The sequence below is a fragment of the Buteo buteo genome, chromosome 1 (genome assembly GCF_964188355.1).
Source record: "Buteo buteo chromosome 1, bButBut1.hap1.1, whole genome shotgun sequence".
NCBI classification, from domain to species: domain Eukaryota; kingdom Metazoa; phylum Chordata; class Aves; order Accipitriformes; family Accipitridae; genus Buteo; species Buteo buteo.
Genome location: NC_134171.1, coordinates 26,104,837 through 26,129,763, shown reverse-complemented (window position 1 = coordinate 26,129,763; position 24,927 = coordinate 26,104,837). Strand labels below are relative to the sequence as shown.

The 24,927-nt window shown below is 41.1% G+C and overlaps 1 protein-coding gene across 2 annotated transcripts in view; it reads left to right on the top strand.

Moving 5' to 3' along the window:
• Positions 1-612: 612 nt before the first annotated feature.
• SMIM14 (small integral membrane protein 14) overlaps positions 613-24,927 on the top strand; it is a 42,790-nt gene continuing 18,475 nt past the window's right edge. Inside the window, exons 1-2 of one of the 2 annotated variants that reach the window (XM_075024667.1) lie at positions 613-833; positions 16,227-16,337. In XM_075024667.1, the coding sequence (XP_074880768.1) occupies positions 16,263-16,337 (75 nt within the window). In that variant the 5' untranslated portion in view covers positions 613-833; positions 16,227-16,262. Of the gene's footprint in view, positions 834-980; positions 1,101-16,226; positions 16,338-24,927 lie in introns of those variants that run through there. The other variant, XM_075024673.1, reaches the window with a different exon arrangement.

Genomic DNA, 24,927 nt, shown 5'->3' with positions numbered 1-24,927 from the left:
GCCTAGGCACAGGTAAACCCAACTGGCTGACGTAAGCAGCCGTGATCAGAAATTTTCTTTTCTAACTTCATTCCACAGCATCTAAACGCATATTTTGAGGGATGCTTTAATTGCCGAGAAGCCTTGTGAGTCATGGGCTCCTAAAGAGGCTCCAGACTACTAGTAGAGAAACTACACTGTAAATTCCCTCATACTCCGGAGGTGATGGCTGGGGGCCAAGCAAGCAAAGCGACCGTATTTCTGACGGGGGCGCAGACCGCTGGCCGCGAGGGGCTGTGGCAGACCCACACGCACACCAGGCCCCAGAGGAGCTACTTTCCTCGCCCCTTCTCAGCGCTGACTTACTGGGGCTTTACCGAAGGCCGACGCGCTGCTTGAAAATGACACCGCCCGGCACGCCGGGCTACGGCGGCCGCGTACCCTCCGCCCGCGCAGCGCCCGAGCCTGCCTCGGCCGGGTCCCGGCTGCCCCTGCCCGGCAGCCAGCCCAGAGGCGGCGCGGCGCGGCGCGGACGGCCCCCGGGCTCCCGTTCCGGGGCGGCAGCCGCCCCGCGGAGGGCCGGGCCGGGCCGGGCCGCGCCGCGGAGGGGCGTGCGCGGAGGGCGGGAGCCGCGCGGCGCCGCCCCGGCCCCGCCGCCGCCGCCGGGAGCCGGCAGATCCGGGTCTCGTGGCGCGGGCTGACGTGTGAGCCGGCCCGAAGCAGCGGGGCCGAGCCGCGGGGCCGCCTCTGCCAGCCCGGCCGCCCTGCCCCTGCCCCTGCCCCCGCGCCCGCCCGCCCGAGCCGCGCAGCCCGCCGCAGCCCCTCCGCGCCCCCGCGACGGCGGCCAGAGCACGGTGAGCGGGGGTGAGGGGCGGGGGGGGAGCGCCGCGGCGGGGAAGGGGAGGGCGCGGGCCGGCCGCGGCCAGGCAGAGCCGGGCCGGGTTTCCGCGGACACCCCCGCCCGTCCCTCCGGCCGGCCGGCGCGGAGCGGAGCGGAGCGGCCCGCGGGGGGTGGCCGCGGAGCCTGGGGAGCCCCCGGTGGGGGCTGCGGGGTAACTTCAAGCCTGTTGAAGCGCAGAAAACGTCCCCGCTGCCGGGCGCCTCGCCGGGTGCTCGGGAAGGTAAACACCGGGAGAGCCGGAGCCGTTCCGCTCGCGATTAGGCAGCACTCTTCTTTTTCACACCAGGGCAGCGTCCGCCCGTCTTCTTTAGAGCTGGTCTGGGTTTTTCTGGTTGTTGGGGTATTTAGTGCAAAGTGGCACTCTTCTGTCGATTCTTTTTTTTTGTTTTTTTTTAAAGGCTCTCAGTCTGATACTTTGAGCTAAAGGGTTTTAGTTTTCTCTCTGTAAAGAAGCTGGAAGTGGCATGCTGACACCAGGGTACGTGCTCCCAGGCTGCTCCCCGCTTTTTGAAAAGCGCGTGCAACTAAAGTAGGAGAGATTGAACAACATCTTCTGAAAGATAATCTCAGGAAAAGGACAGCGTCACACTGCTGTTGTTTTATTAAAGATAGGATTCCTGCCAGGAACTCTTCATATGTGTGCTCCAAGATGTGATTCGTAGCAGATTGCAGTGGGGACAGGGTATGTTGGCCTCGGAGACCACAAGATATCGTCCATGGTCATTCCTCTGCAGCTGTCACCGTGCCGGCTTCCCCAGACATCCTGCCCTGCAGCTCAGCCGCTGCCTTCCATGGCAGTTCTGAGGCCTCGGCTAACCACCGCTTCTACATGAATGTGGCACATGACCTACATCAAAAACTTTTGTTTCGTGGCAAACACCTGTTTGTCTAGTCAGTCTTCAGGATTGTCTTTTAGATTATAGATTAGGTGGTGTAGGGACTGTTTGTGTTGTATGCTGGCTGAACATCCATGTCTATGCATATAGGTGAGTCTTGAAAACCATCTCCAGTTTTTAGAGGTGAGGACATCTAACTTTTTTGCTCTTAATAACTTATTATGTTAATGTTATTAGTGTGCCTGCTGAGGAAGGTACATATCTGCAGTGAGCATTAGCGGCTAACATCTTAGAAGTCTTCACATGCTTAGCTTTTAGAGTCCTATCCACTTTTATTCATTCCTGTTCCTTTCCAAAAGCAGACATCAGCTGGAAAAAAATCAAAATGAGAAAAAAAGAAGAAATCAGTCTTACTTTTGATTTCTTCCTATATACAGTGAGAGAGAATAAATCCTTGATAATTCCGTCTAATTCTTGTGACCTGTCGAGGTGAAAGAAATCAAGCTGTTGTTGTTGATCATTGATTTAAGAAAGTGACCCTATCACTGACAGCGTGGCTTCAAATGGTAGAAGCAGTCGGCAAAATAAAAGTGACTGTAGTGTTAGCAGTACATTAGTCCGTTCAGTCCTGAGCGCTGTTCCTTCCCTTGCCACTGAGGTGGGCGAGTCCAACCTCTGGTTCTTTTTGCCCCGTTTTGTAAAATATGAGTTTACAATTTTTGCCTAACTCTAGAGTGGTATTGAGTTTGTTATTTTAAGTGGTTTAAGATTATTTTCTGTAAGGTGCTAAACAAGTGCGAAGCCATACTGGATGTGTTATTGGTCATTCCACAAAGTATTGTTGCATGTGCTTTGCTGGCGGGCAGGGACATCCCTGACCCACTCAGGACCATAAGCCCGGAGGGTCTGCTTTAGAACTGAGATGGTGGTAACAGCCATTCTGTAGCTCTGGGTGGATCTTATTTTAGCCTGGCCGGATATTATTTTGCTGACTATAGCAAGAAATATAATGAACATGGTTCTATGAAATTCCTTATACCGTGCATGTTGTGATGCTTTTACAGCACCTTAACCCCAACCACAATCAAGTCCATTAAATCCGAAGTGCGTGGCCCCATTACATGGGCAACATTCTGCAGTCCATGTTCTTCCCTCGTTCTAAGGGAAAAATAAGAATAATACACTTGTTGTTAAAGAAGTAGTCTACATAAAAACAATTTCAAAATGCATTATGGTTTTAATCACTTTGTAACTATTGTACCTGCTTTCAAAGGGTTGGTAATTGGTTTTAGAGAAAGTTAGTTTCTAACTGACTTCTTGTTTTGTTACTAACTTCTCAGTTTCTACTTTCATATATTTAGACTTCAGAATTAGTGATATGTGAATGTTATTTGCATAACAGATGTGCAATAATACAAAGTCTAAGTTTGTGTTTCAGAATTTTCCCTCCTAGATATTTTAGGTACTTGACATACATTCTTAAAGACCAAATTTTGTCTCTGCTGAAGTTTGTGATAGCAGAATTGGGCCTAACAACATCATGAGTCTTCACAGGGCCAGTACAATGAAAGTAGCAAGATCCTCTTCCTCTTCTTATAAGCGTGTATGAATGGAGGTGGTGTATGGTGCCCTGATAATACCAAGTATCAGATTCTTACTATGTATGTTTTGAAGATTTATCAGATTACTTATCACAATAAATACAAAAATATTTTGGCAGATGCATTTATGCATAGAAAAATTGGTGTCATCTGCCCATATTCTGCTTGGGAAGCAAATCGGAGAGCCCGTGAGCCTGCTTTGCATACATGCTATTACAGACATGCTTTGCATACATGCATTTACATATGTGCTATTACGCTTGATGTTAAGTACGCCTTCCATTTTAACATCCTAGGTTATAGATTCAATTTATTAATATGTAAAGATCTGTGTAGTTGTTAACGAGACATCTGACTCTACAAGGCACTGAGTACTTCTTGGAAGATCCAAGTGCTCCCAAGTCCTCTATAGGTACAGTGGAAGCTAAGAAAACTTTGTAAGGTTATACCACAGGACCAAATTTTGCAGTCCTTGTTCAAGTTAAAAAAAAAAAAAAAGGAAATATTTTCCCAGAATAGCTCCTTCAGCTTGTATGCCTTGACTCACCAATAGCTAGCTTCCCCAGTTCCCAAAGAGCCTCATTTGAAGAAAGACTCCTTAGCTCCTCATTATGAAGGAATACAGTCAGGGATATGCGAAGGATCAGTCTGTGTTAGCTCTGTTAGTCTTAACTTCTGCTGGAGTTTAGTAGCAGTACAGTGGAGGAGTATGGTCCTATCCTCCTCTTTCCATCCCACCACCTATTCCATGGTATTGGCTGGGGCTGGAGCAAGAAAAAAGTTCCTTAGTGATGATTGATATGGCTTTTCATGAAATATTTGAAGATGCTCAGGGAGCAGCCTCTGGCATGATTGGGTAGTTGTACGTTTGCATGGTTATTAATTGAACAAATACGCTTCAGAGGCTTTAGTCAAAGTGTCTAGCTGGTATTTTTATAGATAATGGAACAAATTAGTCCCATTTGGGTGGGAACAGATAGAATTACGCTTGATAAAAGTTTTCCTCATTAAGATTGGTTCTGATTCTTTTGCAGCTCTGTATGCATTAAAAACCATGGCTTTCTGGAGCTAAATATAGTTTCATTCTTACTTTATAAAACTGCTAGACAAATGTCAGATCCAAAGCACTGAGCTCTCCTAGAAAAGAAAAGATTTTTATCAGAATGAACAGAAAAGCTGTACAAAAATGTAACACCAACCATTTATGTGATATAAGCAGCTGCGATACTTTATTTGTTGAATCTTTGTCAAATACAGACCTCTAATAATAGAGCTTTGCTCTTTTTTTATTCCTATATTCACAACTATATGTTCGTATATTTCCTGTCAGTTAATCATAAAAGCTTTATTTTTAGCAAGGCAGTATTTTTAGAGAACTTGATAAAATAGTTTATGTCAGTTTTCATCCATTAAAAAGTTAGTTTATGGAAAAAACAGCTGTCCAAATGAAATTACATGAAGATGTGAAGTTGGGGGTTAGCTCTTCAAATAGCTGGACTAAATCAAGTGTGAAACAGCTTCATGGTGTGAGTGGCCTTAGTTTAACAAGAATTCCTGTGTGAGTGGTTACGGTGTCGTTAGGGGCTCATCACTTTCGTATCCAGGTGACACTGATGGCACCTGTCAGTAAGCACCCTTATTTGAAAAGACTAGATAAAGCTTTTAACAGAGGGCACCATGAAATACAGAAATATTCTTATATAGAGACTTTTCTTGAGCCATGAAGATTGTCGGATGCTTCAGTTTCAAGTCAGTACCTAGAACAAAAGTGTCTAAAGATGAAAAATACCTTCTTTCCTGCGGGAAAACTGTGGAGCCGAAGGTGAGATATGTGTGTTGCAGACTAATCCTGATCCCGTGAAATAGTACCATAGATTTTCCTTGTGAAAATTAATGTAACATATTTAAAAATCTGTTGCTAGTAGGTGCAGGGGAGACTTGTATAATTTGCATAGCACTTTCCTTTTTGATAACCTAAACTAGTCTGTGAGTCTGCTGAATTAGATGGATGTTATTCTCTGGTAAAAACTGGGTCGTCTTTTAGCTAAACATATGTAAATAACCAAGCCCAGAAATCTTGTTAATTGCTACAAATTCCCTCTGGTATAAGTACTGATTAAAAATATTCTAATTGATAAGCTTCAAATTGTTTACTGCAGGTATATAGAAAACCTGATTCAACTTCCATTGAAGTTGAAGACAGGCACCCGCTAGCTTCAGATAAAATTTGATCTGGCCTAAAGGGGTTAGCAGTAGGGCTGCCAGGGAATAGAGCTGCTTTCATCTGAAAATTGAAAATCCTGCTATCTTTCTCAGCATGCTGCTACCCTGCTAAATCTGTTTGCTCAGTGGCAAGTTATTAGAAACATATGTCATCCCTGGAGAAAAAAAAAATGAAAATATTCCAAAGAATTTCAGTATAATTTTGTGTTTGTATGTGATGGGAGTAACATTAAGAAATAGTGTATTTTTACAGTTTTAAGGATTTAGTAAGGTATTTTGTAATCTAAACAATTGTACTCTTAATAAACAAGTTTCAAAAAATTTCATAGCTCATGGTTTAGGGCTGCACTTGCTGGCTCAATATGGTAGAAAAACTTTCATTTTTATTTGTTTTGAAACTGTACATTATTGTAAAGGAGTGAATAAGATAATTTTTTAATGTTTATTTTTGCTAAGAGGTGAAGTGTTTAAGAATTTCTGAATGGTTGACCCTCCAAAAAAAATTACTTCAAAATAATGAGTTATTGCATGCACGGGGACCATTGCCGCAGCTCTGCTGCTGTGCAATGGCTTTGTTACACCGTGGTAACTCATGAGTTTGAGTGCTGAGCCTCACTGGCTGACCTTTAAAGTTGGATTCGCTTTGAGCTCTCAGGCTGCTTTGGTACGTTTGAACATAATAATCATAATCTTGATTCCTACATCTTGGAACATGAGCAGAGGTGTTTTATGGATAGGTTACATAGCCTGTTATAGGAACATATTCTTTTTCCGTACTTAGTCTTTTAAAGTAAGTTAGTTTTGTATTATGAAGCCCAAAAGTTAAGTGCAAAACCTCTCTGGGTGAGGTAACCAACAGCAAAGTCAGTTTCCCAGTTCTACTCCCATGGGGACGCTGATGCGAGATGCTCACCTCTGCAGTTTTTCGTCTGCAGGGACGACCCTTTATTCTTCTTTCCCTGCAAAAGTCTGCCTCCCTGGAAGGCCAGCTCCTCTTTTCTGTGTAGCCACTTGTTCAGAATCAGGCCTGCCAACACGTTGCGACACAAGCCTGCAGCCCTGGTTGGCATGGCGCAGTGTGGGTGTCCTCTCAGTGCTGGTGCAGAAGTGCTCTCAGCAGGGGTTTCAGATTCGATATGCGTTGCTTCCAGCAGTAGCCCATTGCTCATACAGCTGCAGGGGTGCTGAATTTAGGAGGTTGGCAATTGTTTCTGGGGAATGGGAGGAAGAGTGTCGACACAAGCAGTGGGGGAGTCTATAGTGCCAGAGACACTAACCAAAAGCAGGAGAGTAAGCAAATTTGCCTAGGAGCTGGCTCTTCTACTTACCACTCAAGCGGAAAATCCTGTTAAAGTCAATGAGAGTTCTTGCCTTACTGAAGACCACAGGAGAGGGCTCCCAGTTTGTTCTGTAAGCTGGTTGAAATACATGTTAGTAATTTTACAGAGGATAGCCCACCCTTTTGCATTAACATATGTAAAACAAAATTATTAAATAGCCATCAGTCATTCGGTGCAATAAGAATAATTTTGTTGTCCTAGGCAATTGTCACGGTCTCCTACACTAGAAATAAATGTTAAAGTGAAGCTGAAGCATTTACTTAGCAGCAAGAGGGTATTATTCTTGGACAATGTTCTGTCATTGACATCTTCTCTTAATTAGCTTTCATATTCCAAGAGATTTCTTCCAGAAAAATGTTATCATTTTAACAAAAGGATGACCAAATGCTGACAGCTGGAGTTTGGCAATAACATTCTGTATCAAATATCAGTAAATGAATTCTAAAATAGCTGGACTGCTTTTTTGGTCCATGACTGGATATGCATAATTAGCTCCTTTTGAAGTGTTTTGCCCAGAAGAAATGTTAAGCCACCTGCATGGGAATAAATAAATAGCTTTTTTTAATCTTGGTGGGTCTTATTTAGCTCCCTTAGGGAGTTCAGTTTTCATCACTGACATCAGCCTTATAGCCTTAAAGCCTGAAATCTCTCTCTCCTCACATGTTGGGGACTAGCCATGAAAAGGAAGGTGGGAAACAGAACTGGAACAGTGGGGGTGTCAATGTATGAGTTCTTGTCCTGTGAGAGTTGTGCTTGACACTGACAAGCCTTAATTAAACTGAAAGAAGCATTTGTGTCATCTTCTGTATTTCCCGGATACACCATTCTGTGTTGAACTGATGCACCTCAGCATACCTGTAACCTTGGTTAGCCTTGTCCACAAATAGTAAGTTTCCTGCCAGGTTCCTACTAGATCCTGCCACCCTTTAAAGCAGTGTGAACTTTTTCACATATTTTAGTGAGAGAAGAGTTGTGATGCTTGGCTGTGAAAGGGCTTTGACCATAATTATAAGTCTTCTAAGTTTTCATGCTCTGGCCCCTGCTTCACTGCTCTAGGTGCTAGAGGTGTTGGCAGAGTCACCACAAGAATTTCCTGACCCACTCAGAGCAAGTCCAAATGTCCGCATTGGAGTGAAAACGCTGGTGGCCCAGCAATGCTCACAATGTTGTGGTGGTCACACAGCGGTGGACTCGTGCTGTGGAGACGAGGGATGTACCAGTGCTCCACTAGTCTTGTGAGAGCATCAGAAAAAAACATCAGGAGGATCCTTAGCACTTACTTCTCAGTTCTGAGCCTGTCCCTGCTCAAAAGCTCCTTCCCTGATTTCGGCATGTCACTGTAGTATCCTTCAGTGGCTGGCTCAGCATTTCTTAGCTTCTTTGGGTTTGCTTCTATTTTTAAGGAGTTGTTTTGTATTAAATTAGCATTTGTGAGAAGCACCAGATGGATGACACTGGAAAATTTATTCATAATCTACTTAGCAAATGATTTTTGAGGTGGTAGCAAAGTTACCTGCTAGTATGCCTCGAGAAGAATGTAGCTGGATGAGCAGTTCTTTTGTGGAGCTCCTACTGGTCTTGATGTCTCTGTTGAAACCAACAGGAACAGCACCAGTTGCATACATCTGTGTGCACGGTTAAGCACTGACTTTTCCATGAGGAAAGGAACTGGCTTAGCTTAATCTGCATTGGGAAGTTCATCTTAGATCTTGTTAAATATCCTGAGAATAGTTGTAGTGTAAAAATACACTTGCCAACTCATTTGGCTACAGCTGGAAGTCCAGGGAGACGTGCTGATGCTTTCAAGTACGAAATCAGCTGCTTGCCCCCCAGCCCCTGAAATTATAAGGAGAGTGAAGAGGATTGTTTTATACTCTGGAAGTGTTGCTGTGTCTAGGAACCTTCTTTGGGTATTGTATCAGCTATCAAAATCATTGCAGTTCTTTCCCCTAGAAAAGCTAAATGGATGATCTGAACTGGGACAATTAGTTGAAGAAAACTGTAATTGGAGCCACGCTTTACTGTGGCAGTGCTCCTCCTGGCAGGACCCACATTTATATCCTGCTGTTTTGCTTTTGCTGCCCAGTCAGCCAGTTGGTTTTCTTTTGTCCTGAAAATGCTATTTTATGCCCAGGAGGAGGCCTGGTAGAAAAAGATCATCAGTAGTCCTCTAGAGATCTGTGACCTTGCAGAACTAGTAGATCCTGGTCCACTGAAGCCAATGGGAGTGCTGGTATTTGTTTCAGTAGGATAGAGCTATAAGTGTGAAAGAGGTGATGGGAGAGAGCCTCTCTTGCATTGTTAATAAAAGGGATTAAAAATTACCATTATAAAAAAGCCAAGTATAATGTTGCAGTGTTTCAGACTTAAGCTCTATGAGGGAATATTTACTTGAACTATCTAAATTACAATAGTAGAGGAGAACAGATCCTTGGAATGTTTTAATTAGTATCAATTTGTATACAAGATTCTTCTTTTTTACAGAACCTATTTTTAGCCTTGTTTGAACAGAGGAAGTTGCTTTGTAAAGGAAGTTTCCTTAGAAATTTTCAAGCTTATTTTTGCCAGTTCTATAACCCTGACAGTTTAAAACTCTTGCATAAAAAATGCAGACCACCTCCACTGGTTTCTTACACCAGGCCCTTGGCTTCTGGATTAATTTTGACTTAGTGCAGTGTCCTCCCATATTGCCTTAGAGTCCTGTATCCATTAACTTCAGACAGAATAGCATATATTTATTTTAAAGTACTTCTTATTTTTCTCTTTATTTTCTCCCTATATCCGTAGTTCCTTTTATGATATTTCTTCCCTGTTCAACTACAAACACTTTTGTTTTCTTACACTGTCCTGTAGTTTTATCCTGTGTTTAGTTATTCCCTTCCTTTGCTTTTTTAATGGCCCTTTTACCATTTCTGCATTGTTCCTCCTTTGTATTGCTCTGGTGATAGGAAATGTGCTGCATTTCTGGTAGTAGCAATTGAAAAAACTAGAAATTTCACCAAGATCTTTGCAGGTAAAATCAGCCAGTCCTATCTACATGTATCTCTGTTTTGTTTTTTTAAGAGAGAAACCCCAAATGCATGCATAGTACTTTTCCCTCAATGCTCTAACCCAGTCTGAAGAGAAACTTGGTGCAGAAATCAACGGATAAAACTCCCTGGCCTGTCTTACTCACAAAGTTTAGCTGTAGAACTGAAATAATAGGAATTTAAATAATAGGCTAAACAAAACACTCAGGATTCTGTGGGAGGGTGGGTGTGCATGAAGTGCAAATATTACAGAAGATGGCTATCAACAGGAAAATGCGTTATAGAACAAATACAGAAAATTCTGACTTTGGCTGGGTTTCACTGGAATTGAATGTTTAGGCACCTTGTGGTTGGTTGTCCTACTGCAGATACCTTTATCTATTATTTTACTGTATACCTAATTGATGTTGAATTGGACTTTGTGTGACTAGGCAGGGTTCAGTGAGTCCAGTCCCTAGAAAAGGCAGGATTAGAAACAGATTTTGGAGTAACCACTTGTACCAGAAGCATTCTGAAGCACCCAGTAATGAGTCAGCTGAGGTGCCAAGTGCCCCTGGAGTACTTATGGTACCAGGGGAACAGAGTGGCCAAGGAAGAGAAGAAAGAGTCCTATAAAAGCAGAGATCAGGAGCTTTATGAGGAGCTGGTCACAGCAGTCTTTTCCTGCTTTAACTGAAGCAAATTTCTACCACCTGGGTTAATGGGTACTATGGTCACACAGTCCCAGAGCCTGGTAGTTTCTCTGGGACAGGACTTCATGTGCAGGATTGCAAGGGTGTTATGCTACACAAGACCAACGTACAGGACATTTTACATGCTAGAAGAGAATACTTGGAAGTCATTTGAAGATGAGTAAGATTATACAGAAGAACCAAACTTGGGGCGTGCTGTGAGGAAAATAATTACAGAAAGGGTCAGGTATTGTAAGAAAACATAGATACTAAGATGGCTTAGGTGCAGGTAAAAAGGCAAGAGAAGAAATCCTTTTTATGGAAATGTGGATCCTTTAGGAGATCATGGAAGAGTATAGGAGAGAGGGTTTCTGCCTCTGACAGTAAGATAAAAATGAACATTTTATCTTTGGGGCAATGAATTGTTCATGCTTTGTGTATGGCTTCTGCTGTTTTAGCCCTTTATCATTTTTCAGAATGCCTGCAGAGGCATAACAAGTCATTCCTTTCTTTCTACATTTTTATTTTAAATTTTATACATATTTTAATTTGTTCTGCCACATTTCTCTCAAACTGAACTCAGAAGCAAAATTAACTTCATGGCTTGTTAGAGATATTTGACAATTGTGCTTTGAGTTATTGCAGTTAGCTGAAAAACAGTAATGAGGAGCTGAATAGGGTTTTGTTTCTTTTTAAAGTAATGTGGAAAGATTCTGTTACTTGTCTGCTGTACTGTGAGGTATTTTGCTCCCAAAGATTTCTTACCTTCAATCTTCAAGGAAACAGCAACACAGCAAAAATAGTTCTTAGCAGAGGAAATCTTCAGCCATTGTATGTATCGTGTGTGTGACAGTCTACATTTTAAAAGTGCCCGGATCCAGGAAAGATAAGAATTAATGGGCTTAGAGTTTTGATGCTGAAGATGCCAGGTTTAGTCCATGATAAATCTGCAGTGACTCTGATTTATGTATCATATACAGTGAGTGTTTCTTTGAATATTGGAATGATAAATATTTTTACACACTTCTTTATACCAACGAGTAGAGATCACCAATATGTGCACTTTGACAAGCTTGCTAATCAGCACTGTATTGGAGTCACATTGGAGGACATCCAGCACATGGAAAATTGACAAAACTTCTTGTTTGCCTTCATGCTAGAAAGGAATTCAGTTTTGTAATGATTAGGGTGGAGAGAGGCAGAGTATAATTTCTGTCTCCCAGAGCTCACCAGCTGCATGCTGTTTACTCAGGAGAGGTGTTGCTGATTTGGGAAATAATGTATAGTCATTGCAATAATTTAAAATACAGAAGAGTCTCCAGGTACAAAAAAACAATCAGACTGTAGCCATAAAGATTGCTTTTTTGATAGTAAGGTGTGTAAAATATAATACGCAGCTGTAGGGCTGGGATTGGGGAGGATAATAAAAGAAGAAACAATTTGCAATAATTACTATGACTGAGAATGCTGTTTTTTAGATCACAAGAGACTAGAAATATTTTTCAGTATGGCTTCATTGCCTACAATTTCAAATAGATGCTCAAGTCAAAAGGTAATGGTGGGCTTTTATTTCTGTCTTAAATCATCAGAGACCATCCTCCACTTTGCTCCCGAATTATAGTAATTCCGGCTCTGACTACAGTATTTTAATTTCAGTAGTACTGTTTATGATTGCCTCTGTGGGCATCTTTACACTGGGAAGATCATATTGACTCTTTGATGGTACATCATATTTGTCCACGTTTACTAATTTTCTCCTTTATTATGCTCTCTATCATTTTCCTTAGTCTAGAGGCCATAATACATACCTTCTCAGCTGTTATCAGTGAGAGCTTTGGCATATTTACAAAATGAATCTTCCAGCTGCTTGTAAACCCTGTGAACTAAATACTGTGCTAGCAGTAATATGGCCAAACCAAAATACAGTCATTTTAAGTAGAGTAAAAGTAACTCTCTCAGTCAGAGTACTTGCAGGTATTTGACATCATACCCTTACCAATTGCTGTGGTCTTACCAGTTACTCTGTACATTCCAAGAAAAACAAGTTAACAATTGTCCTGGTTTCAGCTAGAACAGAGTTAATTTTCTTTCTAGTAGCTGGCATAGCGTTATGTCTTGGATTCAGTATAAGGAGAATGTTGATAACACACTGATGTCTTCAGTTGTTGCTCAGTAGTGTTCAGACTAAGTCGAGGATTCTTCAGCTTCTCCTGCCCAGCCAGCAAGAAGGCTGGAGGGGCACAAGAAGTTGGGAGGGGACACAGCCAGGACAGCTGACCCAAACTGGCCAAAGGGGTATTCCATACCATGTGACATCATGTCCAGTATATAAACTGGGGACAGTTGGCCTGGGGGGATCGCTGCTTGGGAACTAACTGGGCATCGGTCAGCGAATGGTGAGCAATCGCATTTTGCATCACTTGTTTTGTATATTCCAATTCTTTTATTATTATTGTCATTTTATTACTGTTATTATTATCATTATTAGTTTCTTCCTTTCTGTTCTGTTACACTGTTCTTATCTCAACCCACGAGTTTTACCTTTTTCCTTCTGATTCTCTCCTCCATCCCACTGGGTGGGAGGGGAATGAGTGAGTGGCTGCATGGTGCTTAGTTGCTGGCTGGGGTTAAACCACAACACAATAAACAGGAAAACATACAGATAAATAAGTAAAGTAAAACAAAATAAAACCACAAGCTTTTTTTCTTTCTCCAGGTCATTAGGAAAAGAATGGAGCACATCCTCCCATTTTCTGTGATAGATTTTATGTAGAAGAACTGTATTTGCAGAAGGTGGAGAGCTGGTGTGACTCACAGCAAAGAGGTCAGAGTTGGGCAGAACAAGTTAGCAGCTGACTTGAGATCAGACAATTGCAAGTACAGGGAGGCAGGCAGGAAGCACCTTGCAATTCTGGAACAGGATTTTGATATGAACGGGCTGTCTAAGAGCATGCAGTGGAGCCAGGGAATCCTGCTTCATGATATATAAAAATGCTAGTGTCTTATTACTAAATCTTACACAGGGTCACAAAACATTAGTAGACTTAAGGATCTGATTACAGAGCTTAGTTGATATTTAGTACTTTATGCGTTCATAGTGTGTTACAAATAATACAGTTATTTAGCCAGGAATGTTTTAATGAGGAATACAGACATGAGAGTGTCATTTTACAAGTGAAAATCATCGTGTAATATAGAGTAGTTCTCTCTTCTTTATAACTGGTCAGCCATGTATAAAATCTGTTTCCTCCAGTTCCCAGCAAAAATAATTGCATAAAGGGGGATTAGTTACCTGTGGTTTTTTTAAAGTAGTAAGATAATGCAAGTTTAGCATCTTTATCAGGGGAAAACCTAGTGCTGTTCCCAAAATAGATGGTCCATCTTCAGTCCTTTGCCGATGAAAGAGCTTGTTATAGGCTTGGAGGAAGGAAAGATAAAGGATGATTCCTTTCAGCTCAGCATCATGTGAAGGTGAGAAAGCTTATAAGGGATCTTTTGTTGAAAGCTTGGATGGCATTTTACTTGGTGACATGTGTTCTGCTTTATTTTAGCTCATTAAGGTAATTTGTCACGTACAGTTCAGATGCCTTGGGGTAAATTCCTTCTAGTGTATCTCCATTTAAATTTATGATGTTATATGACAGATGAATTTTCCCGTTTGTCTGATGTTTTTCAGTTGTATGCTTTACAAAGAATGCTAGCCTGGTTTCATTGGTGATGACTCTTATCTGATATTTTGATTTCTTGTAGTCATATATAAACACTCATCTACTAATTGCTGTGACATTACTATGTGTTACTGACTCCTAAATTCTTTCAAGTTACAATTAAATACTGTTTTGCAACTTTACTGCTTCAAATACCTTCTTTTGGATGTCAGCATTATTTCTCATGCTGAGATAGTTTTAGAAAGGCTATTCTGGTTGAAGTGGCATATCATCCAGGGAGCTTGTGTAGTTAAAAAATTTCTTCTATTGGTGCAGTTCTAGTGGTTCTGAGATAATTTCACAGAAGTTAATGTAGTAGCTTTATAATCAACTCTCAGAAAGAATCATGAGATCATCTGCTGTGATCTCCTGTATATTGGAGAACATTATATCTAAACTTGGGTGCTTCTGTACATTACTCAATAACCTGTGTTTGGCTGAAGCACATCTGAATGCATTGAGAGATGGGAAATCCACCCCTTCTGTGGCAGTTTGTTGCACTGGTCAGTTACTGTAATGGTAAAAATGTATGTCTGGCTTCTCTTTTGAATTTTGTTGATTACAGCTTCCAGTCATTGGTTCTTGATCACCTCTTCATTGAAGAACACTGTCTGGCGCTCTCAGCTATGGCAGAGGGTAATACAGAAGAGTGGTAGGCATTGATAGAGGAAGGACTTCTGAAATGCATTTTCTTTTTTCCTTCTCTTTATTCCCCCAAGAGGGAAGAACTATTGTGGTGATACGTGCTGTTGAATGAAGATATCTTATAGTCATATGGGTTATTCCTCTTTCTCCTAGTGAGGTTAAAACATTAAAATGCTTATGTGTGATCAAGGCTGTAAGTTTTTATAGGTGATGACTGCAGAGCCCATCTGTTGATTCAGTACACGTTACCAAATGGCTGGCACCTTCATAAACTACTTGTTTTAGGAAATTGAGAGGTTGTATCTGCTCTGTGCTGCTGCATTTATTAAGCTTTCCAGTTACCTCACATTAGGGCCCCAGTGCATGCAACACAAACACAATCTGAATCCAGCTTTATTGATGCCAAGTTAACAAAAATATTTTGAAAGTATCATTATGCAGAACTAATCGAATACATCATAAGAGTCCTCATTCAAGAGAAATCAATCCCTGATTTGACCTCAAGGGTAGAAATGCCTTGCAATCTGCTGCCCATTTTGACCATCACTGAGAATGCTACTGGTAAATAGTAAAGATACGCTTGTATACGCTTGACATGTCTGGTGTAAATGGTTTTAGCAGGTGAATAACATAGAATTGATTCCCCACCATGTCCATTGCAGCTTCTTTGAACTTTCTGTATTGCTAAGTGTATGACCTACTTCTTTGATCTTAAATTAGTGTGTGTAGCTCCATTTTTAAAGTGTTTCCAAGTACATCCACTTTTGCACCCCTGCTGCTTGCTTTCATTATACAATAAGGATGATTGTTTCTCCCTTTAGCAAAGAACTTACCAGGTTTTAAATTATTTTCCTGTACATTGATCCAGAGGGAGAATGCCAACAGTTTGTTAGGGTTTAGGAGTACAAGTTCCCCTGACTTTTCAAATTGTATTCGTACACTTAAGAGTCCCACTATGCAGATGAGAGATCAGAATTTAATCTTTGTCATTCTTGTTCGTTAGGATGTATTTCATTGTGGTACATGGGAAAACCCAGGGGAGATGCATAAATTATTGCCAAAAAATTATTTGGCTCTCTAAAGAAGCCTGTGTGAGACACTGCTTTCAGCAACATCAAAATGTAACTGCACATACCAGACTTCTTCATTCATGCTGCCAAAGGAATAATAGGATTACCCTGCTTTGTTTTGCTTTTTCACCCTGGCATTAAATGAACTGAAACTTGATGTGTGAGTCTCTGGAAAATAAGGTCAGTTGAAAAAGAGTTCATTGTCCTTTTATTCTTTTTCTTAGGTGTTCACAGAAAAGTTCAGGTTTATCCAGAGAACCATGGCAGAAGGTGGATTTGATCCTTGTGAATGCATTTGCTCGCATGAACATGCAATGAGAAGACTGATTAATCTGGTAAGGATAACATGAGGATATTTGGAAGGGTGGTTTTTCAGACATTACTTCAGCTGTTGTAGATTTGCAGTTACTGCTTTTGATTATGCTTATTCAGTTGTGTGTACAGTTAGAATCTGTGTATCTGACTTTCTGATGAGCTTTTGAATAGTTAATACAAATGATAGCTTTCTGTTTATTTCCCAGGGCTGCATTTTGACAGTTTCTTATTGAAATGTTTCTTTGTAACCCTTTTTTAGTCTGCATGAAAACAAACTACCCTGCAAACTCTGAGTTCAAGGTGATAGCACATACATGAAGTTCCACATACTCATATGGCAATATAACAATGTCTAAATTTTTAAAACTAATCTTTAAAAAGTTCTGAAGTTGAGAATCCAGTGGTTTTGAGTTCTGTTTCGTGCTGTGTCATTAATATGGTTGAGTAACTTCAAGCAAGTTATTTTACATTGCTGTAACTGTGACCTGTAAAATAGCAATGATTCTTTGCTTCCTTATGGAATTTAGTTCACTGTCCATTGAAGAGAAAGCTACAAAGTGCTGATTTTTTTTTTCCTGAGTAAAAGTATATATTTCTTAAAATAACACTAATGATTGTGAACTGTGAGCAATTAGGTGAACTTGATTACAACTCTAATTTGGTTAAACTGGTTTTTAAGATCACATTGTACATCAGCTTCACTGGATGTACTTCCCCTTGTTGATTTTCATAAGTTTGTTTTTATCCCATTTTCTTTCTTAGGGCCTAAATTAATGTTCTTTTAAGTTACTGAGTACATCAACTGCTCAAGGCAATATGTGTGAAGAGCATCTTCTCTAGGATCAGGCTCTTCTTCAAGAGATTTCTCAGCAGTATTTTAGGAAGGTTATCATGAAAATATGACATCCACTAGCCTATGATAAGAGTAGGGCTAATGTGTAAGTCCCCAAAGAATGTATTTCTGGGAATAAGGAATCAATTTGTGTGCTTGCCCTTAAAATAAAACCACTTCCACATGCATACATCCACAAAAGAACATACTTGTTTTAAACAGCACTTTGCAAGAAGTATATATAGCTTGTTCTTGCAAATGTGTGGGTTACACTCATATAGCCCTGCTTCACCCTGAATGTAAAATCCTGAGCATCCACACTTTATTGGCCTTGGAGCGTATTGTTACACTATCTCTTCTGGAGTGCCAGGTGAAGAACCTGATGCCAGGCAGATGCTGTACCTGTGCGTGCTCTCAGGGAGCTTGGCTGACCCCATTTTCCAGAATTACTCTGCTCGAAGTAAGCAGAGTTCACCCCGCATGTCCATAACGCAGCACTGCAGAACCTGTGCCATCCTGTCCTCACATTGCACCCCTGGGCCTGTGCACACACTCCTCAAAAACACACAGGCCACACTGGGAGCCAAAATAGCCCAGACCAGGCTCTCTCAGTGGAAGTGCTACATCAGTGGCTGCAGCAGAAGGCAAAACCACCCCCCACAAGGACAAGAGGAAATGACAAGCACTTGTCACCTCACAGACCATGAGACCAGCATCCATCAAAGCTGGAGGTGCCAGACAGCCCAGATCCGTGTAGTGGCCAGCTGCACCAAAGTCCAAAATGACACCAGACAAATAGAGCATGTCTGCATAGCCAATTCCATGTGCTTTATGGGCCTGATATCATTTCCCTTTGGTAGTTCCTAAGTGTGGTGCAGCCAGCGCTCTCTTGGTACTCACAAGTCATTAGAGGTTGACTCATTTTGTTATTGCTGAACAGGCAATAGGCTTGTTTGGGGGATGGAGGTGCAAGAAGTGAAAGGGATATGTGCCCATTTGCTGGTGTTACCAGAATGGTTCAGGGTGGAAGGGACTTCAGGAGGTTATCTCGGCCGACCTCCTGCTCAAAGCAGGATCAACGGTGAATTCAGACCAGGTCATCCAAGGCTTGCTTTCCAGCTGAGTCGTGAAAAGCTTCAAGGATAGCAGTTCCACAGCCTCTTGGGGCAACCTGCTCCGATGTTTGACAGTCCTTGTGGTAGAGAATTTTTTCCATCTGGTGTTCTAGTTGAATGTGTCATACTCTCTGCCATACAGCACTGTGAAGAGCCTGTCTCTGTCCTCTCCGTAACCTCCTTGTAAGTACTGGGGGGCTGCTGTTAGATCCTTGCAAAGCTATCTCTTCTCTGCGCTCAGCAATCCCAGCTGCCTCAACCTCTCCTTACTGGGCAAGTGCTCCAGCCCCTGGTGACCCCCTGCTGAATTCACTTCAGTCTGTAAATATGTCTTGTGTAGGGAAGCTTGAGACTGGATGCAGTATTCCAGATACAGGTTTAAAGTGCTGAGTACAGGGGTGTAATCGCATCCTTCAGTCTACTTACGCACTGTTTAAAGGTCAATGCTGTTGGCACAAGGGCGTCGAAAATTGAGGCTTCTGTGCAGAACAGTTGTCTCTTCTGTGGAGCCTTTACGTCACGGCCCAGCCATCCTAGCTCATGCTTCCCAGTTAGAGGCACAATTTCAAAATATTCTGAGCTCTCCCTGCTACCCCCATGTGGACCCTCATACACATGTTCTTTCCCAAGAAGGATTGTCCTCTTGTCCTCAACATGACATTTGTACCATATCCCACAGTTGTGTTGATTCTGGACCTTGAGGCCTCTGGGCACATGCTAGAGTGGTGACAAAGGAACCGCCAGGACCAAGCTTCAGGAATTTGGGAGGGAGAAGGGAGGATGCATGTTGGCTGCCCTTTCCTCTGAGGCTTGTCGGATGCAAATCTGAACCAGTATGGTTCAGTTTCAACCCCCATTCAGCATTTTTTCTTTTCCTTTTTTTTTGCTAGAAGATATTGACACGCAATGGCACCAGTCAGCCAGTTCTTATGTTGTGGCTGGAGGATTCTAGGTATGAACGATGTAGGTGAGTTGTGTCCAAAGTAAGAAGAAGTGCCACAAAGGCCTGTGAGATTTTGTTCCTGGGCTGCTCTGTGCAGTGTAAGGTGGGTGCAAATGGATCATCTGGAGGCACACTGGTTCCTGCATTGTGAATGTAAACGGAGCACATCATAGGTGCACGCTCTTGGGCAGTCACCAAGACCAGTCTAACAGTGTTCCTGTGTAGTTGCAGGAATGGAGTTTATTGCTCAGTGTCCGGCTTCTAAAAAGATCATACCAATTAGCACTTGAAACTGTGAGGAGTAAGGGGAAATGCCAGATTTCATCTATCCTAAAAAGCAAAACAGATGGTCCTAAATATTTATAAGAGCAAATCACTAGCTGGGATAATTGAGCAGAATCTAGAAAGGAAAAGTCTCAAAAGTCTCAGTCACCAGCCAGAGTATCCTCAGGTAACCTGTTGCATGATTTTAGCAGGGGCCTTGCTAAACCTTCATTATTGCATCTGTAACTTTTATGCTTCAGTAAGAGTTTGCTTTCTAAGCTGCTGTTTTTGCACTCAATCTTACACAACATAAGCAAACAGGAATTTTACTATTTGTTTTAAAAGGAACCCATGAACTTCGGTTCTCAAAGTTGCTGAACCCCGCAAGTCTCAGTGGAGACTGGGTACCCACTACCTCTAAAAGTTGGATCCTCAAAACCTTTACTCCAAAACCATTGCAATACAAGAAAGCTAGGCAATCTGTGGTTGTTCAGCCTGGGGGAGGAAAAAAAATATCCAAACATGCTGCATACCCAGAATAGTTCCCTATACCTACTTAATTGTTGATTCTTTTTAACCTAGAGAGGTATAAAACACACCAGAGCACATTTGAATGTGTTGTAGTTGGGAGTACTTGTCAGGGTTTTGGAGCAAATTGCATAACAAAGTGGCTGTCATTACCTCCAGACTGAGCATTGCAAATCCAGAAGTTCATAGTTAAGATCAAATTTAACAGAGTAACTGTAATTATAAGAGATGCCCAGAAATGTACTTTTAGGATTCTTCAGTTCAGAAATGACATTGTGCAAAACCCACATGATTGATGTAGACTTTAATAACTTGCATTTGGGTTAAAGTAAACTTCACAGGCTAATTTGTTTATACCTGTATAGAACAACACTGATAAGAGTTAAGGCTTCTGCTACTGAAGAAGGCATGATGTATTCAGTTATGACTGTTACATGTAGAGTTAGAAATACATATTCAGATACACAGGATTTCTGTTAGAGTTAACTGTATGGGAAATTTGAATGAAGCTGCTATGCCAAGGTCAGGCAGAGGTTAAAAAGTCTGACTCTACAACCTGAAGTTCTGGTTTTAATTCCCAGTGCGTTACTTTTAATTTCTAATTTCATTGGTGTATTTACTTTGAAATTCTTAGAAAATGTATTTGGCATTCAAAGTACAATTTGTGGATGAATACATTATATTTTTTTTATATATAGCATATAGTTTAAATCTCTACTTGAAATGCAGGCTTCAGTTCATCTTGTCATTACAATTAATGCTTATACAATGAAAAAAGAAAAGCTATTTCATTTGAACTCTTCTTCCTCTCTGCTATTTGTAACACCACAGAAAATTACAAACAAGAAAGCTGTTTGTTTTAAAAAAGCCTAACTCTTACTAAGCTGCATGGCTTGATTTTCTGTCCTTCATTTTGCTTGACTAAGCAGGGGTTTGTTTTGTTGGGGTTTTTTTCTTCTTAATTCATAATACCACAAAGATTTTATAGACAGTGGACTGTATGTCTCTAATGCGTGTGATATTTGTAAAAGATTTTTTGCTGCTTGTTAGGTTAACTGGGAGATATTGTTCATACCCGCAGTTCTTAGAACTTATATATACATACTTAAGTGGCATTGAATTCTCTTATGCTGAATGTTCTATCATTTTCCAGAAGTGGATTTTTCAGGGTTCTCCTTGGTGTCAAAATATGAAAATTTCGCATATGGTAAACTTCTGTAGTATGGCCACTGTAAATAATAAACAAACACTATGATTTTCAACTATTCCTAGGAAACAATAGAAATCTAGAGTCTTTGGCTGTGACTTCATAAACATAATTTCTAGTATGTAATACCCATGGCAACATCTGTTACGATTTGGTGGTGTTGTGTAACAATTTGACTATTGTATGTTGGGCTCACTGTTTACTCTATGGATATAGTAGGTAATTGGGAACTTCCATAAGAGGAAGCAAGCATGGAAGAAAAATATCACAAGACTTTCCATCCTCTGCAGATGCACAAGAGTTGTCAAAAGACAATGACAGGTCTGTTAGCTTGTATGACTTTATCTCCTGTTCAGTCTCCTCCATCTGCAAAACTTATTTTGATAAGAGGAACCAAAGTTCAAGAATGAAGAACAACAAATGGCATCAAGTACTTTAATGGGGGTTCTCTGTCAGACAAGGGGCCTGTTGTTTGAAAGAGTCACGGTGAAGGACATTCTGTGGTATCCAGAGGAAATGGTTCCTGTCTTAGTTGTGGCAGAAGATAGCAAATCTCTAGATAAGAATGATGTTATATTTAAAACTTTTTATTTCCCTTTTTTCCACTTCTTTTGTAAAACAAAAATCTGATTGCACTATGTTACTCCTCTGAACTTTGATGCTCTCTGAGTAAGCACGGCTTATCCATGGAGTATCTTAGCACAAGGCTCAGATCAAGTCTGAAAATTAAACTGAAAACACAGTGTATGTGGTGGCAGGGGATAATCATACATAGAGCATCTTCCATGAAGCCCGAGACCTGCGTATGACTACTTAGAGTGGCCAGAAATGTCAAAGCAAGGCAGTAACACGCATAACTTTGTGTGATGTAAATGTCCTTTTTTTTTCCCTTTCTGATACAGTATTATTTGCTTTACAGAAACTGTGACTTCAGCATTCTCTCATACTAGTTTCTATGAAAATGAGCAATATGTTCTTTAACCTAAACCATTTCTAATTCTGTAATACAAAAGGACCCATTTTGATAAACTGCCAGCATTTCTGCTGTAGAGATTTGATGGCCTTACAAACCTCTGTGGGAATTACAACCTTGTGTTTTGTTCTTCTGTAGCTAATTGCAAAGTAATGGCCCGTGTCTAGTTATGTTGCTATATCGGAAGGCTTGAATGTCTCAAAAACTCAGGGGGTTAGAAAGCAAATCATTCTTTATTTTAATCTCTCTTGTATTTTGAGGTGTCACTAGATTTTTATAGCAAAAGTTGCAAATTCTCAAACTATTTCAACACAATTGGTTGAAACGCTTTTTTGTCAACTGAGGTTCCACGTAATTCTCTTGGCCGGATCATTTTAGAGTCTTGCTATTATAAACTGGCATAGTCTGAAATACTATCCAGCATAGCCATGAATCTTGGCTGAGGGAGACTTTGTGCAAACAGCACAGAATAAACACAGATGACTAAAATAGATCCATGTTGTGTGCTGCAAATGGTTGAAAAGCTCTCAAGATGTCAGCACAGCTAAGCCCGACTTAAATAGTCCCTCAGGCAACCAGCAAAAGTGAGTTACCCTACTGACGTGGCCTTCTACTGAAAGCACAGCAGAACTATACCAAATACATTTGTGATAACTTTAAAGTGACCTTCTAAATATGGAGGTTGTCCTGGAGACTTCTTACACAGGTTCCACGGCATTTGCCTTCTAATTTATTTTCTTTTTTAATAGTAGTTGTCACTGCTTCTAGTCTATAGCCCTTCTTAGCCAATCACCCCAGGAGCAGAAAACTGCATGTTGCTCTCACTTGCCCCTTTTTTTTCCAGACCTGTGCTTTCAATTCCCAATTTCTTGGCGTTCAAGCTGGGTCAGAAACGATCTTTCCCAGCAGCTGAACCTTAAGTTGCCCATTAGGACAAAGAAGCTATCATCCTTCTGAGATGCAGGGAAAAAGACTTGATGCACCTCCTAAGGCACTGGGCCGAAAGAATAAAACACAAGGTTGGAGCGTCAGGGTGTGAGCCGGTTCCTGAGCACTCCTGCTGCGCTGACTTCCATTTCCCTGCCTTTGCTGGATGCTCAAGGTGCTGGTGTTGCACAGGTTAAGGCCCTCAAACTATCACAGAATTCATGCACTGCTAGTAGTCTTTAACCTACAAACTAGTTCTAGACCAAGCAGTGTAAACGGAGGCTATTTTCTAGACAGGTAAGTGGATATTAAAAAAAAAAAAAAAAAAGCCATGAAAAATGTTGTCTGCTTGGGTTTATGTCCCATGGAGACCATTTTTTCCTCTAAGGGATAAGGTATCAGGACTTAACTGAAAGTTGAAAGTGCCTGTCATTCTTTGTGTTTCCCATTCCTGAGCTTTGTAGTTTGCTGGAAGCTGCTGCTTCTTAACCAGTACACATATATATATATATATATATATATATATACACACACACACACACATATATATATAAAAGATCTCAGTCATGCCTTATGACCATCTCAAAGCATGCATAGTGTGACAGTATTGCAAGCAGTGCAGAAAATTATGCATTGAAAATTCTGTCAGCTTGATATTCCAGACGTAATTAATAGCTATAACCTGTATTATGAATGGCTGAACTCTGTTTGATGATCAGAGCTGTGTTGTAGCCATCTCATTTGAGGGAAAAAGGAGAAAATTGTGCTTTTTCTCTCAGGCCACATGTGGATGTAATCAACACTTAGAGCAAACGGTACTGATGTGTTGGAACTTGTAGTTCTAAGCCTTTTCCTCAAGGCTGCCTACGTGGGAGTACACTTTTCATTTGCTAATATGCATCACTTTACAGAAGAAACTCAACTGTTTGGTCAAAAAACCCAGATGTATTCTGGTTTTGTATTTTAGATAAAAGTTTGCTAATGCCCTCTTGGGAGATCTATGTGTGTTGTTCATGAATGTTTTCAGGCGCCTCTGTATTAATACTATGTAATATTCTATCTCATCCATTTGTTGTCTAGTATTTCATGTAGTCAGAGGTGCTGTGAGCTGCTTGTAATGATCCTGACTATCACACTGCTTCATCTTCTTTTCCCTGACTTTCCCTGTTCTGCTAATTCATTCTGCTTTGCATTCACTAAAAGTAGGATGCCAGTGATACCACAGGTCCTCAACCACAGCAAAATTATAAAATGAAGTACCAGTAGAAGTCTTGCGATTGTAGGAAAGCGAGGGAAGTGTGGAAAAGGGGGATCTATATGTCACTGAGGTGAAACAGCAATCCCAGGAGAAATGAGAAAATAAAGGGAAGAATGAGTTCTTGCCCAAATCAGGGCTCCTATTTGCACAGTGATCCCTCTGACTTGTTTATCTGCTTCATCTTCCTCCATAAAATTTCATGTCTTTCAGTATGAGAGTTAATGTTCTCCCTCTGTCATAAATGGCTGATGGTTCTGGGTCCTAAGAGTTGGTTTGTCATCTAGGAATATTATTCTGAAAGGTGCCAACCACCCCTCTCTCTGATTTGCCATGGAAGAGAAAATTACTTGTCACTTCACAGGACCAAACTCCATATTTTTATTGCAAACTGTTATTCTGTCCTTGTATGAACAATCATTTACTTGATTTTAATTCTGCATATGCTCATAGAAATATAGGAGTGGGGAAAGCAGCATTCACTTTTTCCTTATTTGTTCCTCTAAGAGAAGCTAATGTAGTTTAAGACACAGTTTAATGCCATCGGTATGCCCCTCTTTTCCCCT